The 16,664-nt window shown below is 41.3% G+C and overlaps 1 protein-coding gene and 1 pseudogene across 4 annotated transcripts in view; one reads left to right on the top strand and one right to left on the bottom strand.

Moving 5' to 3' along the window:
* camsap2a (calmodulin regulated spectrin-associated protein family, member 2a) overlaps window positions 1-4,073 on the bottom strand; it is an 87,309-nt gene extending 83,236 nt beyond the window's left edge. For all 4 annotated transcript variants that reach the window (XM_082956691.1, XM_082956692.1, XM_082956693.1 and 1 more), the window contains exon 1: window positions 3,447-4,073. In XM_082956691.1, the coding sequence (XP_082812817.1) occupies window positions 3,447-3,588 (142 nt within the window). In that variant the 5' untranslated portion in view covers window positions 3,589-4,073. The remainder of the gene's footprint in view (window positions 1-3,446) is intronic.
* A 5,165-nt stretch (window positions 4,074-9,238) lies between these two features.
* Window positions 9,239-12,000, top strand: LOC145850371 (uncharacterized; annotated as a pseudogene).
* The last annotated feature ends 4,664 nt before the right edge of the window (window positions 12,001-16,664 follow it).

The raw sequence follows: 16,664 nt of genomic DNA, 5'->3' as shown, positions 1-16,664 counted from the left end.
TACTATCAAAACCCACATTTATTCAAATGTGTTTTTTCCCTGCCAAGAAGTTTCCTTTCATTTGAAAGTTATTTTTTTTAATCCTTTGTTGTTGTTGTAATTCATTCTTTACAGTCATGCTTTTTTCCATCATATTTTATAACTTGTAGAAAATGCACTTTCTGACACCACGAAGAAGCATTATGACCATCATATAAGCCAGATAGGCCTATCACGTACATGCCCTTAAGTCAGTCATCAGTCAAAAGAGCATTGGGGTAGGTGCATGTTTGACATCAATGTGTAAGCAATTAGAATGATAATTGAATATGGTACATTTCAGAAAATGTTATATAACATAAACATACCAGTTGAGAAGTAGGCTATGGTGTAATGGAATGTTTTGCCTTGTGTGGTAGGTTTTGTGGGTTTTGACACTGTAATGTATCTGGGGCGGCAGGTAGCTTAGCGGTTAGAGCATTGGGCCAGTAACCGAAAGGTTGCTGGATCGACTCCCCGAGCTGACAAGGTAAAAATCTGTTGTTCTGCCCCTGAACAAGGCAGTTAATTGTAAATAAGAATTTGTTCTTAACTGACTTGCCTAAATAAAGGTTACATTTAAAAAAAAATGTAGATGTACATTACAAGAAAATGTTTTACATAAATGTTATAAAAGAAGGTTTTGTGGGTTTTGACACTTATGTAGGTGTCAAAATCGGACATAAAATACCATAATATATCTCACAACAGGTCTAAATATGTGTCACGACAGTGTTATGACCAGGTTATATCAGCTGTTATGACATTATGACATGGTTATGACAGTGTGTTACCAATTAGTTGTTATTTTCAACCAGTCTCAACATCAACCGTGACGAAGCGACTCCGGGATGCTGGCCTTCTAAGCAGAGTTGCAAAGAAAAAGCCATATCTCAGACTGGCCAAAAAAAGAAAATATTATGATGGGCAAAAGAACACAGACACTGGACAAAGGAACTCTGCCCAGCACCCGGAGTCGCCTCTTCACTGTTGACGTTGAGACTGGTGTTTTGTGGGTACTATTTAATGAAGCTGCCAGTTGAGGACTTGTGAGGCATCTGTTTCTCAAACTAGACACTCTAATGTACTTGTCCTCTTGCTCAGTTGTGCACCGGGGCCTCCCACTCCTCTTTCTATTCTGGTTAGAGCCAGTTTACACTGTTCTGTGAAGGAAGTAGTACACAGCATTGTATGAGAACTTCAGTTTCTTGGCAATTTCTCGCATGGAATAGCTTTCATTTCTCAGAACAAGAATAGACTGACGAGTTGCAAAATAAAGTTCTTTGTTTCTGGCCATTTTGAGCATGTAATCGAATCCACAAATGCTGATGCTCCAGATACTCAACTAGTCTAAAGAAGGGCAGTTTTATTGCTTCTTTAATCAGGACAACAGTTTTCAGCTGTGCTAACATAATTGCAAAAGGGTTTTCTAATGATCAATTAGCCTTTTTAAAATGATAAACTTGGAACACAGGAGTGATGGTTGCCGATAATGGGCCTCTGTACGCTTATGTAGATATTCCATAAAAAATCTGCAGTTTCCAGCTACAATAGTCATTTACAACATTAACAATGTCTACACTGTATTTCTGATCAATTTGATGTCATTTTAATGGACAAAAATGTGATTTTCTTTCAAAAAACAAGGACATTTGTAGGTGGCGCCAAACTTCTGAACGGTAGTGTATATTTGACATTCAATTGAATAACCACCAAAATGTCTGGATTCCATAGATTTTCTTTCTCTCATTATAACATTGTTTGTGCTATGCACAGCTAATTGAGGTAAAACAGTAATTCTGGTCATAGATTATGCATGTATGAACTACACATTGAATCATCCAGCCTAAAGCAGGAAGTTTACATATAATGTATTGTCGCCAACGTACCAGAAGATGTCTTTAAAACACAATTATATAATTGTCTAGCATCAGTGAGCTGATGTGTACTGTACTACTTTGTTACCTCTAGCGAAGTAATCTCTGCATCCGCTATATGCCCTTCAATTTAGTAAACAGTCGGCTTGAGTACACTGAGTACAGCACAATCCTGAGCCTCTGGCAAACTGCTGGCTATTACCAAAAACAAAGCAAAACCAAACCAAGGATCAAAACAGCTCAAATAAGTATAAGATAGGAATTACTTTTATATCAGAACATTTGCTGTTATAACTGCTTTCAAAAGTCAGGTATTGTCCCCTAGACTACCAGGCTTATAGCAATACCACATGCCTTGGAATGAAACTCAAGGTGCAGTAACTAAAATACATCGCAAAGATCCCTAGGGCCACTTTCCCAGACACAGATTAAGCCTTGCCTAAAATGCACTGTCAGTGCAGAATCTCCTACTACTGAACATGCATTCTAGTCCAGGGCTACTCTCAATTTGTGTTCGGGATACCAGCCCCTAAGCAGGCTACATTCAAAGCTACATTCCGCATTATTAAGCTGGGCCTTGCCGGACAGATGAGTCAGAAGCTCTCTATTCTTTTCTTCAGTGACCATTGAGACTCAATGCAGTTTACGGCAACGGACTGAGGTGGAAAACATTTGGGCTGCGATGATTCACATCAGTCTGTCTGCCCCCCTAAAGATTGACAGAGGTTTGGGTTCTGGTTGGAGTTTATATAACAAATAACTTATTTGGGCATACCACCACATTAATAAAACTGTTGTCTTTATTGAAGAACCTATTGGTCATCCAAACGTGACTCCTATTACTCTTCTAATACTTTGAACTATGTGAAACAGTCACAAACGTAACATTTGGGGCTACTGTATATATAGGCCTAACCCCAAATATGAACCCGATTAGGTACTAGTTCATTAGTATTATGTAATATGAGCCACATTTGCCAACTGAAAGCTTACTGATAACCATGGTACAACAATAACCATGTGATAATGAATGTAACTCCATTATGCCCATCTAGATTTGATTTTATGGAGTGGGCCTGTCATACTCAGGGTCACAGCTCTCAAGCAGGAGACATCCACAATCTGTTGAGATTGATGAGATCATTTGTGGCATCCCTTCACAACTTCATGTTTACAGTCCACTTCAACTGAACTAGATAGGAAATTATCATGCAACAGTTATTTTTCTTAGCATAGGTCTCTTTGGGAATTATGTATGTGTGTTTGTTATGGAAGGATATTCTCCTCTTGGGGAAATCTAAATAAAGTGATTCAACATTTATTTATATAAATACTACATACAAATCCATTGTACAACAATGTACATACACATATTGTAATATACATACAATAACTGTACAGTAATATATTGCAAGCTTGAATGGTGTGTGTGATGTTATTTGTATAGCTGAGCGATAATATTGCAGGGAAGAATAGCCAAATTGTTGACCAATGTGTTTGAAAAACAATTAAAATGTAATTATTGACAAAATACATGTTTAAACCACCTACCTGTCACAAATGCTTTGGCCACTAGCCATGTGAGGCTACAGCAGATTTTTGCTCGTGAAAAATCATAACGGTCAAAAGACTTTATTGCGGGAACAATAAAGGTATTTTTTAATTCCTTTGCGTCCGTCACTTCACCCATCATAACACCCTGAAGTGCCAATACCAGCCGTCGGAAACCCAAAGGTTACTATGTAGTAATAGAAGTCGATGACATCCCACCAAAGGAATTTAATGCACCAAACTTGACTTGATTTGCAGCCTTCAATGCCTACGTCAATTTACAATTCGTTGGAGGAGACATGGAGAATTGACTGCAAGCCATCGGTAAGGTATCGTCTAACTCCTTTGAGTCAATATGAATCGTGGAAGCAGTGCCTCTCCTTGTATTTTCCATCCATTCTGCTGCTACCATTTGAAATGGAGCTCGCTGAATAGCTGTCAACCTATTTCTTAATCTCAAAGAGAAATACGCATATTTTCTTCAGCTAGAGAGGAAAAAACATTCCCATTATTCAGTCTTTGTTCTTTCTTCTTCCTTTACATGTTCCCCTTTGGATAGCTTTTTTCTCCACTATTCAATCTCTGCTTTTCGTCGCTTGTTACGGTTTTCCTGCCGCACTGTGGCTATAAAAGAGCTGCACTAGTGCGCGTGCGCATACCACCCAGCCACTTCTGCACCACATGCAAAAGAGGAAAGCATGCCTTTACTACAGAGTGTAAATAAAACAGAATGTACGCATGCATAGTTTGAATTGTTTGGATACAATGCTGTGTCTGCGTATATGTAGAATGCACCCCTGGAATATAACAATTTTAACTTTCAGCAATGAGATGGATTATTTAAGTGTGTCTTAGTCAGGAGTTATTCTCATAAATAGATGGTTCTCATAAATAGATGAATTTGCCTAACATTTTGTGGTAGGTTGGCTATGTATTGTCAGTTGCAAGTATACACAGTATGATTAATGCATCAGTCCTTTATTATAGGGATTTGTAGTCCTAATATTCACAATCGATAAGAGGCTTGTTGAATTCGACATTGATTAACTGAAGTCATGTTGTGCAGCTTTATGTCAACATGTCAATTTGCTTCGGACATGTTTGTAAAATAGCCTACTTGTTTCCTGTCGTGAGAATATTTGGCCTGAACTACATTACCCAGCATGTACTTAACTGGAGACGTCATCAATATCAGTCTGCGTTCTGAGTTGGTGGACAAGATACAAGATACACTACATCAGGTATTCCCAGACTGGGTTACCGAAATGCCGTCGGGGGTACGCCAAATGTTTTAAAAGGACCAGGAAATTATAGGGTTAATTTATTTTTATTTGTTCACATTTTCAAACAGTCCATTTATATTTTCCAACGGGCTATACATGTGGGTGAGTTTTTTTTTTGTCGCCTGAGTAGCCTCGTTTCAATACCAAAATGAAACCATCTAGTGTTCAGCGAAATAACAACACAATGTCAAATAATTAACAACCAATCACATTAACCGTTACTCTCTCGCGAGAATTCCACAAACGGTCCGTATGTAGCCAAACGTAGCTGCTGCTCATTCCGTTTGCTCGAAAGTTGATAAATGGTTAAAAAAAAAGGTAAGGCCCATAGAGACACATGCCAGCTCTAAATTGTTCTGCTTCCACGAGCACGTCCAATGCTAGAATCAGTAATTCTGCATTTGTTGTTAGCCCAGCTAGCATAGACACTTGACAGTTGGGAATATGATGCAGCTGAAGAGCTACTGCCCCCTTACCCTGGAAAGCGCCGAACAACAGACAGGGACGTTGGACCATCGAAGAGGCACAAATATGATGAGAACTACATTGATTTGGAGTTCACTTATATTGGGAGTAGTGTCTTTCCTCAGCCACAGTGTGTTATATGTGCAAAAGTACAATCTCACAACTCGATGAAACCTTCACTTTTGTGCAGACATTTAGAAACAAAACATGCCAATTTGAAAAATAAGCCACATTAGTTTTTTTGAGCGAGAATTAAGACGACTATCAAGTAGTAAGACATGTATAAAAGCAACAGATACCATTAATAAGAATGGTCTAGAAGCGTCTTATATGGTGAGCTACCGAGTGGCTAGGACAGGCAAGCCTCATACTATTGTGGAGGACTTAATTCTTCCTGCTTCCGTGGATATGGCTGGGATAATGCTGGGGGAAAAGGCCCAAAAAACTATACAGACAATGCCTTCATCAAACAACACTGTTTCACGATGCATCAGTGACATGGCAGGAGATGTTTAGAAACAATTACTGCTTTGCATACAAGCCAGTGAATTCTATCCGTTACAGCTGGATGAGTCAACAGACGTGGCGGGCCTGGCACAGCTCCTGATAAACAGTTGAAGTCGGAAGTTTACATACACCTTAGCCAAATACATTTAAATTTAGTTTTTCACAATTCCTGACATTTAATCATTTAATCCCATCCAGCACTTTATTTTAAGAATGTGAAATGTCAGAATAATACTAGAGAGAATGATTTATTTCAGCTTTTATTTCTTTCATCACATTCATAGTGGGTCAGAAGTTTGCATACACTCAATTAGAATTTGGTAGCATTGCCTTTGTTAACTTGGGTCAAACATTATGGGTAGCCTTCCACAAGCTTCCCACAATAAGTTGGGTGAATTTTGGCCCATTCCTCCTGACAGAACTGGTGTAACTGAGTCAGGTTTGTTGGCCTCCTTGCTCACAAACGCTTTTTCAGTTCTGCCCACAAATTTTCTATAGGATGAGGTCAGGGCTTTGTGATGGCCACTCCAATACCTTGACTTTGTTGTCGTTAAGCCATTTTACCACAACTTTGGAAGTATGCTTGGGTCATTGTCCATTTGGCAGACCCATTTGCGATCAAGCTTTAACTTCCTTGACTGATGTCTAGAGATGTTGCTTCAGTATATCCACCAGTCCCTCCTGCAGCAAAGCACCACCACGACATGATGTTGCCTCCCTCTGTGCTTCACGGTTGGGATGGTGTTCTTTGGCTTGCAAGACTCCCCCTTTTTCCTCCAAACATAACGATGGTCATTATGGCCAAACAGTTCTGATTTTGTTTCATATGACCAGAGGACATTTCTCTAAAAAGTACGATCATTGTCCCCATGTGCAGTTGCAAACCGTAGTCTGGCTTTTTTATGGTGGTTTTGGAGCAGTGGCTTCTTCTTTGCTGAGCGGCCTTTTAGATTATGTCAATACAGGACTCGTTTAACTGTGGATATAGATACATTTGTACCTGTTTCCTCCAGCATCTTCACAAGGTCCTTTGCTGTTGTTCTGGGATTGATTTGCACTTTTCGCACCGAAGTACGTTCATCTCTAGGAGACAGAACGCGTCTCCTTCCTGAGTGTTATGACGGCTGCGTGTTCCCATGGTGTTTATACTTGCGTTCTATTGTTTGTACAGATGAACATGGTACCTTTAGGCATTTGGAAATTGCTCCCAAGGATGAACCAGACTTGTGGAGGTCTATCATTTTTCTTCTGAGGTCTTGGCTGATTTCTTTTCATTTTCCCATGATGTCAAGCAAAGAGGCACTGAGTTTGAAGGTAGGCCTTGAAATACATCCACAGGTACACCTCCAATTGACTGAAATGATGTCAATTAGACTATCAGAAGCTTCTAAAGCCATGTCATCATTTTCTGGAATTTTCCAAGCTGTTTACATACACAGTCAGCTTAGTGTATGTAAACTTCTGACCCACTGCAATTGTGATACAGTGAATTATAAGTGAAATAATCTGTCTATAATCTGTCTGTAAACCATTATTGGAATAATTACTTTTGTCATGTACAAAGTAGATGTCCTAACCGACTTGCCAAAACTATAGTTTGTTAACAGGAAATTTGTGTAGTGGTTGAAAAACAAGACACTCAGGAAAACAAAATCACATGCACAACATACAAATATTTACACTTTTGCAAACATCAATTTACTTGGAAATGAGTTACAGTTATTCATGTATGAACATAAAAAAAAGCTTGTTTCTGTATTATTTAGCGAAAACTACTCAAGTAATTCAATAATCGAGTTATTGTCCAAATGATCCAATTATTAGTTGGCTGCTACTACAGTTAGCTAGTAATGTTAGCAAACCCGTTTTTCAGTTTTTGGGCAACCACTTTTTCTGGTTGCCCATGCCGGCGGAGATACAATCTTCGGCAAAATCATTCGCAAGGAGATTCCTGCAAAAATATTATTTGAAGAAAAGATGACTGCTATGGTGTGTGGTCATCCACACCCCCTCCCAAAATGGCTGCTGTGCCATTTCTTCCCCTTGCATTACTTGACATAGATCCAGAAAAACTAGATGTGTAAATCTAGTAAGTAGTGAACTTCCGACTTCAACTCTATGTCCGTTACGTTTATGGGGGGTCAATTAAGGAAGACATCCTCTTCTGCACACCACTGGAAACCAGGACAACAGGAGAGGTTATTTTTAAAGTACTGGACTGCTTTGTGACATCAAATAGACTTTGGTGGTCAACATGTGTTGGTATCTGTACTGATGGCGCAAAAGCCATGACAGGGAGACATAGTGGAGTGGTAACGCGCGTGCAAGCAGTTGCTCCCAACACCACTTGGGTACACTGCAGCATCCACCGAGAGGCTCTTGCTGCCAAGGGAATGTCTGACAGCTTGAAAGATGTTTTGGACAGTATAGTGAAAATTGTTAACTTTGTTAAAGCAAGGACCCTGAACTCTTGTGTATTCTCTGCACTATGCAATGATATGAGCAGAGACCATGTAACACTTTTACAACCTACAGAGGTGCGCTTGTTATTGTTGTATCCCAGGAGGTCTAACCCGGGGGTGGTAATAGAGGTGAGGTACATGATGCAACGTTGGCTCCCTCTGCTGGGAGTACACGAGCTGGGCACCCCGACACGGATAGCTCCAAGTAGAGGTAATTAGGGGAAAGTGCCAACCAGCCGTGGAGGCCACATAAAAGGAGCACTGTGGCACACTGCGGGAGAGGCCCGGGAGAGACCGACACAGAGCCAAAGCTGAAAAGAACGACCGAGCCAAACCTACGGGATTTTCTTTGTTATGTTTATTTTATGGCCTAGTAAAGTTGTGTTTGTGGACTAAAATCTTCCTGTCTCTGTGTTAATCTCTGCACGCTCAACCCAACACCCCACGGTTTACCACATATGGTGGAGAATGTGGGCAACTCAGTAGCTTTGGGTGCCGTGGGGTCGAGCGTATGGAGATTACCATGGAGGAGATGGTGGCTCAGTTTATCCTCAGCCAGCAGAAGCAACAGGCTCTCCAGGAGCAAGCACTGGAGGAGCAGCACCAACAAAACCTCAGACTGGTAGCGGAGGTAGCCCAGTTGAAGGCTGGAATGGCTCAGGAGTCTGGCCCTAATCAGTTCCTGGTTAAGTTAAGGGAGAAAGATGAGGTGGAGATGTATTTGTGCACCTTCGAGAGGACGGCGCAGAGGGAAGGATGGCCCAAGCCCAAGTGGGCCAGCCTGTTGACACCCTACCTCTCCGGGAAGGCCCAGAAGGCCTACTTTGACTTGAACGCTGACCAGGCCGCGAATTATGAGGGACTTAAACGTGAGATCCTGAGCCGTTATGGATTCAGCCTCGCACGCCGTGCACAACTGGTCCCCAACTGGGCCTTTGACCCCACCCTTTCCCCCTGTGCTCAGATGAGCGACCTGGTGCACCTCATCAAGGGCTGGCTACTAACTGACGTACCGTCCCTCCCGATGATCGACAAGCTCATCCTGGATCGATACCTTCGGGCCCTGCCATAGGAGATGAAGAACACGGTGAGCATGCAGAACCCCCAGAGCCTGGAGGAATTGCTGGCTGCTGTGGAAACTCACCAGAACACCCAGGACCTGCTAAGAGGGGAGGGGGATGAACAACACAGAGAGAGGCGAGGGGCTGAAGGGGGCCCAGACGGAACCAGCCGAGGCCGGGAAGCAGGAGGGTGACCCAAACCTATGACGTCGGCCACTGCTGGACCTAGATCAGAGACGCTGCTATGTGTGCGGTGAGCCGGGACACCTCGCATGGAGCTGCCCCGGCCGGGAGGAGGCCATGCCCTCCGCATCCTCCAGCTCTGGGTTAACCCGGATGGCAAGTTATGTCACCTCCTGTTGGGCGCACACCGAGACGGCCCCTCCAATGGTTCCTGTACGAATCGATGGCATTAACACCAGCGCTCTGCTGGATTCCGGCAGCATGGTGACCCTGGCCCACCCGCAGTGGCTCACCTGAGTGGGGAAAGATGAACCGGGGGACGAGGAGGTGACAGTGTCCTGTGTACACGGGGACACGAAGAGGTACCCTGTGCCTGGTGGGGATAATCACCCCTAAGGGGGAGTGCTAGGTGCGCGTGGGGGCTGTTCCTAACCTGCCCGTGTCTATTGTCCTCGGTCGAGATTGCCCTCTCTTCCAGGCACTGTGGAGGAGGGACCTGGGGAGGCGCGCATGTGAGGTAGGAAGAAAAGGAAAAAGGACGGTGACCTGTGCAACCCACCCCCTGCCACGAGAGGTGTCCACTGGGCCCGAGTCGGACCCGGAGGAGGGAGACGACCCCGCTACGGCAAGCGAGCCACCGTGCGAGGAAGACCTCAGGCTCCCCTTTATAGAGGTGGAGGCCCCAGACGGACCTCATGACATGGGAATCCTCACGGGTCAGTTCGGGATGGCCCAGTTAGAAGACCCCAATCTCCAGAATGCTAGGGGCATTCGGTGGATGGCGTGCTGTTACCTGGGGTAAGTGAGTGGTGCTACCCCCACTTTGCCATCAAGCATAATTTATTGTATCAGGTAGTAAAGCACAATGGGGAGACAAAATACTTGTTACTCATATCCAGGCAGTATGTTAGGACTGTGTTGCAGCTTTCCCACACCCACCTGCTTATGGCACACCTGGGGATGGAGAAAACCAGGGAGTGGATCGGGAACCAATTCCACTGGCCCGGAGTCAAGCGCGCCGTGGAGAACTACTGCCATAGTTGCCCGGAGTGCCAGATCACAGCTCCGAGGGTACATTATAGAAACCCTTTGGTTCCCTTGCCCATTATAGTAGTGCCATTTGAGCGGGTGGCAATGGATCTGGTTGGTCCATTGGTGAAGACCGCGAGGGGACACCAATACATCCTGGTAATCGTGGATTACGCCACCCGGTATCCTGAGGCAATCCCGTTACTTGTTGTACAGGGAGAACACTGTAAGAACAGCCCATGTTCTGAGTTATGTCGCTGTACATTTCAAAAGTGCTGAACAAATAGTTATATTGACTATGTCCATCATAGCTCACTCATTGTCTTAATCAAAATTATGGATTGCCTCTTATCTGCTTGTCGTCCCCTTATGCCGTAGTTTGTACATCTCAATTGTCATTAGAAACCACATTTGTTTAAGCAAGTCAGCCATATCAGCTATGTTTTTTTTAAAGCCAGTAAATGGGGCTGAATTAAAGGCTGCGCTGATAGCCAAGTTTAGCAGTGGTAAGGTGTTGGGACTGCTGTTGGGACTCTGCTGTTGGGACAGCTTTATGTAGGCCCTAACCGTTTTTGGGCACCGTTTGTCACCGTTAAAGTGCAATTCATGTATTGTTTAGTGTTGTGTTGTGTAGTGGCTATGCTGGCATGCATCCCCAAAGTTTTTTGTTTGTTTGCCTCACCAAGATTTACATGCTAAAATTGCCACTGGCTAGCTGATGCCCACTCTTCTGTGTGCAGGTGGCATTATCACTGAGAGTTTTTGATTAACGTTAGACATTGTGAGTATATTATTCATAACCGCCTCTTTAGGACAACCAACTCTGGAGGAGGAAAGCTCTGTATGAGCACTAGAGGACCAACAGAGAGTGAACCAGAGGACAACGAAGAAGAAAAGCCTGTAAAATCCTTCAGAAAGAGCCAGAGATGACCCAAAAAGAGGGAGCCCGTCTGCGTCATGGGTTGTCGCTTCGGGGAGTACAACTGTGACAGTACCAACAACGATGTGTGCAGCCTGGAGTGCAAGGCCAGTCGCCTGGCTAAAATGGCATGGGCACAGGGGAGGACACCTTTAACCGTGACACCACGGGAGAAGAGGACCTCACTGAGTGGACAGCATGCTGTTGACAGAACTGACAATGGTGATAAAGACTTAGACAAGGAATATTCCTAAAAGGAAGATGCATTTATCTCTGGGTTGACAGAAGAGCAAGTGCAGCAGGTAAAGCAGGAGCTGGGCATTTTTACAGAGGGCAGGGAGGTAGGCAGGCCCATCATAGAGTTTGAGCACTGTAACCTCCGGTCAACTCTGTGCCAACCTGAAGAAGGCCAGGTATGAGGCACACACTCCGTCCCAGGTGCAGATGGTGCCCGTCGGCTTCACTGTCGGAACTATTGTTTCCGAACTGTACTGTGCTGGCTCTGATGTTTTCTTTTCACATACAGTAGTCCTTTTCAGCACATTTCCAGCAAATATGGTGGGTGCATACCTAGGCCAGCTCAGTACGGCTTTGTTGGGCTCGGTCTGGCTCAGTAGTGTGAAAAACCCTTTAGTGTATCTCTAGCATTGGTTTCATGGTTGTGAAAAATACTGGAATGATTTCACAATATCAAGCAGCAAATGTCATTTTTTTTAAACAAAAATGGAAAACAAAAAACAGGTACAGCAAGATTTCTCAGAAATAACTTTATAAATCTAAAGAGTTTGCTGATTTGTGTTTTTTTTATTGTTTTTCTTAGGGGGTGGATCAATTCTAAAATTGCGGATAGATTGTAGCTTCCATCAATGTATTTGTCTGCATCATTTCCAATCCCCCATATATTTTTTGGGCACGCACACACACACACACACACACACACACACACACCCTTTATTATTCCCCGCAAACCCTACCACCCCTTCCCTAATTGGAGTGAACTAATAAACAGTAACACTTAGGCTTCTACTCCCAGCTTATAAATACTATTTACATTTTATGGACACAGTCTATTTTACAATAGTTATATATTGTTTGTTTTTTGTCCTGGACTTCCTCTATTTCTGATGTCCATCCAGTTTGATTTCTATTTGCCATATATTTGTAACTGTGGTATTTCACAAAAGTTCTGAACCTATATACATTTAACAGACCCAGTATGTTTTATATTTGTTATCTTGTTATTAGTCCCACCCTTCAGCTCCATTCAAACCCTCGCATCTCTTAACACCATCCATATTGGATTTCTATTTGCCATATATTTTAACTGTGCTGTGATGCTTCACAAAAGTTCTGAATCTTTCTATTCTCATTGTTTCTACAGATTGTAAATGTAATATACATTTTTTTGATAAAATAATTATTATATTTTTAATCGATTGACTATGACTTTTCAAATCACCCAGTATTGCTATCTGCAGCGTTAGCTCCAGGTAAAGTTGCAATTCTTCAGGCATTCCTGGACCTGTGACCAAAAACGAGCTACATATGGACAGTACCAAAATAAATGATCTAATGACTGCCTCCTCGCAGCAAAATCTGCAGAGATGAGAAGGTTGTATCCCCCATATAACATTATACTGGTTGCAAGAATTTTGTATAATAAGTTTTGAATCTGGCGTCGTTTTGCGTGTCAATTCATAAACCATGTAATCGGTACGTCGAAAATCTCTTCACAACTATTTTGCAATTTATATGGCAAAGCTGTCAATTTTTTTGGTCCTTAAATGAAACTGTTATATATTTTTATTTATCACAAATTTCTTTAACCAATTTTGGTCTTTAATGCATGGCTGACAGACAAGTTCCTTACTTTTTCCCCCTTGCCTCTTCCATTTCTGTGGTAATGCTGCAATTATTTGGTTGTAATTTTGGATGGAGCAGACATTTCCATATATTTGTGTTCGCTGCATGTGTGACATAACTCCACCAATCCTATTTATGATAACATTTTCAAAGATACAGTTTTCGTAACATTTCTTTTTCAAGGTATAACGTTTTTTTTTTTATCAATTAGTATATTTGAGCTTAACCACAATATTTATTGTATTATTTGTTCTGTCTTTTCTGGTGGATTAAACTGAAATTGCAACCAACTTTCTATGGCTTGTTTAAAAAATAACTATATTTTTGAGATTATTTTCTTTTCAAATAGCCAAAAGTGAGTGGTTGTAATCTGAATAAAGGGAAAAAGGCCATTCTTGAACATGTGTTGAGACATTCTTACTAATTTGGTAGAGAACCAGTTCGGATGTAAGTATAACTTTTGTATGACTGGTGCCTTAAGTGAGAGGTCTAATGCTTTAATATTTAATCATTTCTGCCCTCTGAATTCATATTCATTATAGAAATTGGCCCTTTTAATTTTGTCTGGCTTGCCATTTGCTCATTTAATTTAAGAAACAGGTCACTATGTGTAGGCAAGACCATAAGCAAATAGGTCAACTGTGATATGACTAAAGAGTTAATCTGTAACAGGCGTCGTAAGGATTGGACCAAGGTGCAGCGGGAACGTGTCTACTCATCTTCTTTATTAAATCAAAAGAAGGAAAAACAAACAAATCACGTATACAAAACAACGAATGACACTAAACAGTCCTGTCAGGTGCACAGACACAAAACAGGAAACAACTACCCACAAATCCCATTACAAAAACACCCCTATACATAGGACCTTCAATCAGAGGCAACGAGGAACAGCTGCCTCCAATTGAAGGTCAATCAACAAACCCTAAACATAGAAGTAGAAAACTAAACTGAACATAGAAAAACACTAACCTAGAACATAGACCAAAAACCCTGGAACACTCTAAACAAACAACCCTCTTACATAATACCATAGCCCAACAAACCCTGAACCACATAAAACAAACACCCCCTGCCACGTCCTGACCAAACTACAATAACAAATAACCCCTTTACTGGTCAGGACGAGACATAATCAGGGTGATTTTTCCACAAATAGACAGGTATTTTCCTTTTCATGGTAGCAAGATCTTACCTATTTTTGCTAAATTTCTCTAACAATTTATTGGAGTGAAATCATTTCTTTCTTTCGGGATATGTATACCGAGTATGTCCACATCCCCGTCAGACCATTTTATTGGTAAACTACATGGTAATGTAAATGTTGTATTTTTAGTGCGCCAATACATAATTTGGTTTTAATCCAGAGAGGTTAGAAAAAGTATCTAGATTCTCTGAGGCTGTGGAGGGATTTTAATTGTGGATTTAAAAGAAAACATGAATCAGCGTACAATGACGCCATTGTTTTTAAGCCCTGGATTTCTAATCCCTTAATATTATCGTTGGATCTGATTTTAACAGCTAACATTTCAATGGCTATAATAAATAGATATGCCGATAGTGGACAACCTTGTTTTGCTCCTTTTGACAGTTTAAAACTTGATATGTAGCTATTATTTAACACCTAGGGTTGCTATACATAACTTTAACCCATTTCATAAGAGATTCTCCAAAATTGAAATATTCCAGGCATATATATATTGTCATGACGTTGCCCTCTGGGTTTTCTATGCACCATCCCCCGACCTCTATACTTCTGACACAAGGCTGTGTGAAGGCAGTCGTAAATTCCAAAGGGAATGTCCTGCCTAACAGGCCACAGTTTTGAGACAGAGTGGGTTTCGTATAGAGAACAAAGGATTCTTCCACCTCACAGGATTGGAGAACCGAACGACATTTATGTTCTGGAGAAGGTATAAAAGATCAGGGAAGAATCCAGCTACGAACTGGTCCGCTTGGTACAATTTTATGAAACTCATAGAGACAATATTGCCATATTACCATACTAAGGTTTATATACTAGCCTCAGCGATGAGACTTACATCTAATGGTTGTATAAAATGTATTAATAAGGATAAAACTATTTTGAATATGTTGAGATGCTATGTACTGATGTTAATGTAAGAGAATTGTATTTCTGTTCAAAGCTTAACTCAGTCATCGGCACGCCCCCAGGGACACAAACAGGACAAGGCGTCATGTGACAGCTTTTCTATGTTCAGTATAAAACCCCCACCCAGAATTTCTTTCTTTAGACCAGGCCTCCACTCCATTACGAGTTGGCCAATAGGTTTGACCATGCATCCCTCTACTGATCTTTAACCATACCACGTGGTTAAACTTTTAGACTATCGATACCTACAGAATAATAACAAGTCTTTGACATTAATTACTAGTCTGCAGCTAGAAATTCAGTAACATTGAACGCAAAGACCGACGAAACATCCATTCTATAACGACATTAATGAATGTCGCTTGAAAGATCCATTCTAACCGAGAGAGAGAGAGAGAGAGAGAGGACCAAACTCTCCAACAAGGATCCCAATGACACACTGAGCGTAAATATATATTGATTGCAATTGTTCCCGAATGAGTGAGCGTTCATGTGCAAAGAATTAGCATATCAATTGTTAATATTTATCAACTCTGTTGTGCCTTCTCCGCTGCCCCCAACCCCCTTGTTTGTTTAACAAGCCGCCATGCCGGTTTAGCCCACTAGGACACATTACTCTACCATTTCTTTGTAATGATACCTACTGTTTGTATGCTTTCTGTGAATTACTTAGTTTAGTAAATAAATGATTTTAAGACAATTGATGTATGGATGACTTAGTGAAGACTGGATTCGTGCAGATAACAACAATTTACGACGTTTGGAATGAGACTGACGCGAGGTAATAATACATCATTAATCAGAAGATAATCGGTCAGATATTATGATATCTGGAAAGTTATATTAGGAAAATTATAATTTTGTAATCTGAATATTTTCCTTGGTGCCCCGACCTCCAAGTTAATTACAGTTACACAATCAGTTAATCGCGTAATAATAATTACAGAGTTATTTGATAAACATGTCTTCAAGTTAATGATGCCCAAAGACACGTCTATCTATAAATATATCTATATATATATATATCTATATATATATATATATATCTATCTATCTATCTATCTATATAAACTCCAGTCATACTTTATCAAAGGCCATTTCAAAGTCAGCTATGAATACCAGGCCTGGTTTCCCAGATATTTCATAGTATTCTATTGTTTCAGTATTTGTCTTATATTATCTCCAATGTATCGTCCATGTAAAAAACCTGTCTGATTAGGATGAATAATATCTGATATCTGACCATTTTATTTCTGAGGTCTTGGCTGATTTCTTTTGATTTTCACATGATGTCAAGCAAGAGACACTGAGTTTGAAGGTAGGCCTTGAAATA

This window comes from Salmo salar, chromosome 10, assembly GCF_965601325.2.
Source record: "Salmo salar chromosome 10, fSalSal1, whole genome shotgun sequence".
NCBI lineage: Eukaryota > Metazoa > Chordata > Actinopteri > Salmoniformes > Salmonidae > Salmo > Salmo salar.
Note: the sequence above shows the minus strand (reverse complement) of the source record. Positions and strands in the feature narration are given on the sequence as shown.